The 3121-nt window shown below is 33.9% G+C and overlaps 1 protein-coding gene across 1 annotated transcript in view; it reads left to right on the top strand.

Annotated features, from left to right (window-relative positions):
* Positions 1–3121, top strand: part of LOC103585964 (putative uncharacterized protein CXorf30) — a 118759-nt gene that overhangs the window by 46674 nt on the left and 68964 nt on the right. Inside the window, 1 exon segment of the mRNA XM_008567075.1 lies at positions 368–524. Coding sequence (XP_008565297.1) covers positions 368–524 — 157 coding nt within the window.

The raw sequence follows: 3121 nt of genomic DNA, 5'->3' as shown, positions 1-3121 counted from the left end.
CGGTCTCAAAAAAAAAAAAAAAAAAAAAAAAAAAAAAAAAAAAAAAAACTTGAACAGAAGTGCAAGGTTCTTTAAACTAAAATTTCTGTTTTATGGTGCTATAAATAACTTTATATACATTGAAGCACGTTTGATATTTGAATATTGGCCTTTTGTCCTTTTCTTTTTCAGTGTAAAAACACATAGGATGATTTTTCAATAAAATCAAAAGAAATTTGGCAAAAAAAGGAAAAATAGAACAATGCCTGTTAAATAGTAACAAAAATTTTATCGTTCAAAATTTTTATGTATATTACATTTATTAAGTGTTGCAAATAAAATGCATGCAGTTAGGAAAGATATGTTATGAATGTTTATCTTCAAACAGTTTAAAGAATGGAAATTCTACCTCTCTGGAGTAGGACTGTTTTCCCAGCCTATAGACACAGAAAAAGTAACCAAATACCTCGGTTATCAGTCATCTATCACTATACCTTTCAAAAATCCCAACAAGGAAGATGTTCTTATTGATGTCATACTAACGAGTAAGTTGTTTTCCTTATATTTTACATATTATTTTGTAGATATTAATCAAACTTATTTTATCATAGAATCACAACAATTTAGAGCTGATGGACACTATAGAGATTCATTAGCTCAACAGCATCATTTTTTGAAAGAGAAGGCATAAGGTTTGAGAGATGAAGCATCTCGGTGGAAATCACAGCTTGTGAATGGTGGAACCAGAATTAGAATTAGGTATCAATGTACCAAGTCAAGTTCTTCCATTTTATCCATAAATCCAAATATGTAAATTAGTAAATTTGTAAGATTATTATGATGTTATTGAAATATTCCAATGCTTATTCCTCATAAGTTTATAAAATTTCTAGTGCTATGATTTTGTTTCCTTCCCTACTTTTCTTAATAAACTGTATATTTGGATTAAATTTTGGTTCCAACCCACCTTGTTCTATTTGTGTGTCATATTGAAGATGTATGTTTTTAAATCAGACTGTGTGAAGTATTTGATCATTTTGTATTAAATGTCCAAGTAATGTGAGTCAGAGAAAAAACTAACACATGAGTTTTATGAAATGCATTTTAAATCTAATGTTAGATATTTCGAATCTATCTTTACAACTGTTATTGCTACTTCTACTGAAACTATTGCTAATACAATTGTTGGGCTAAAGTTATATATATGTTAAGGCTTTTGATATAAATAACCAATCAGAATGGTTATATGAGGGCAGTTTTAAAAACTCATGGAAAGGTTGTATTATATGTTAACGCTATTTTTCCAGGAACTTTTGGAAGTACCTTCGTACTGTTGCAATTCACGCTGCCATCAGGAGTATATTGTAGACATTACCTATTTTGAACCTTGTAAAACACTGAATAGTAACATTCTCCTTAATCTCCATCAGTTTGATTGAGGGGACATTATATATTATTATCATTGCAAATTTACTATTTTTTGATTAATGCTGAAGCTGAATATTTTATCATTCACCTGTTGGAGTTGTGGTCTCTCCTGATTATTTCTTCTTGCTCTTGATATGAAATAACTTCAAAAATTAAGAAAGTAGTGTCACCTCATGTAAAATTTCCTCATAAAAACTTTGGCTGTGCTGAGGAGAGGCATGCAGTATTTAGTAAAAATTGATTGTAGGCTCAAGGAAGTCAGCAATTCAATATGGAAGAGAATTGGGCATATGTAAAAGGAGAAGAGAGAAGGCAGGGTTGAGCAGGAGTTAAAGGCATAAGGGGGGTAAGGTTTAACTGGTGGGCTAAGGCTGTGGGAAGACTGGGATCAGAGTCAAGGTAGAAGGAAGAACCATGAACAGGAGGGACATTTCTCCCTTTGAGCAGATGGGGGTAAGATAAAACAAATGTGAATACAGATTAATTGGCAGGTAGTAGACGGGCTTTGGAATTGAGAGCAGTCATGCTTACATTTTCATCTGCTGAGGAAAGGAGACATAATAGGGAATTTGAAGAATGGAATAGTGGTTTGGAATAACTGTTAAGAGGGAAAGGACGATGGAGCTGACCAAATTCAAGTATAAAAGGTATTGTGTTTGATTGGGATTGAAAGCCATAAATTTAGACAGGCACCAAAAAAAAAAAAAAAAAAAAATGTTTGTAAAGTTTGTATCAATTGTACTGCTCAGAATTCCTGGTATAGGAGTATACAAAGCAGATCAATGGATATTTCCAGGGAATGAAATTTTCAGGCCAATGCAGCCAAATTACTTCATAACTATGCAAGTATTATAAAAGTGTACTTGGATCAAGATTTTAACATTAAAATATGTTGTGAAATAATTTGTGGCTTCTTGGTTTTCTAAAATTGGTCTAAGATTCTTTCTGCTATGTAGTAGGAAAACATAGTAAGCTTGACAATTAAACACCAGTCATTTTGCAATTCAAACAGTCTTTATAAGTAAACTCACTCTTTCTTGGGTAAATGTTCAGGCTCTCAGTTTCTCTCCTTTTTTCAGTCTGAGGAGATTGGAGGTGAAGAAAATCACTGACCTCTGATATCCTAGATCCGTTTCTCTGTCTCCCTCTCCTACATGAAAAGGATCGTCCTTCTCTTTTCTCAGTGATGAGATCTCCCAGTCTGTCATATCCTTCTCCTTCTCCCATTTGTGGACTCTTATTTTGGAGGTGTCACCTACTTATCTTCTTGTGCTCATATTCCTTCGTGACTAAGCCTCACAATTTGACCTGAATTGTTGAAGGTCTACAGGGACAGATTACTGATGAGGAGAATAAATATATTTAACATATATAGCAGATATACTTATCATAAAAGGTACTAAATTAATACCTTCTCATTTAAATATTTGTAAATTTCAAAATTATTTTATGATAGGACTATGCAATCTCTTTCTATCTTTCAAAAGAAGATGTAAATATTCCTGAAGATGCTACAGAATTCACAGAAACCCCTTGGGGAAGTTGATAGCAAGACATAATAGATCACCAAGAGATTAGTTACTGGTGTAAGGGATCTGATAGCATTGTGGATCTTGCATTCCTCATATTTCTCTCTCTTCCTCCCTCCCCCCCTCCTTCCCTCCCTCCCCCCCCCCCTCCCTCCCCCCCTCCCCCCCCCTTCTCCCTCCCTCCC

The sequence above is a fragment of the Galeopterus variegatus genome, unplaced genomic scaffold (genome assembly GCF_000696425.1).
Source record: "Galeopterus variegatus unplaced genomic scaffold, G_variegatus-3.0.2 Scaffold291, whole genome shotgun sequence".
NCBI lineage: Eukaryota > Metazoa > Chordata > Mammalia > Dermoptera > Cynocephalidae > Galeopterus > Galeopterus variegatus.
The sequence above is the reverse complement of the archived record's forward strand: the minus strand, read 5'-3'. Positions and strand labels throughout refer to the sequence as shown.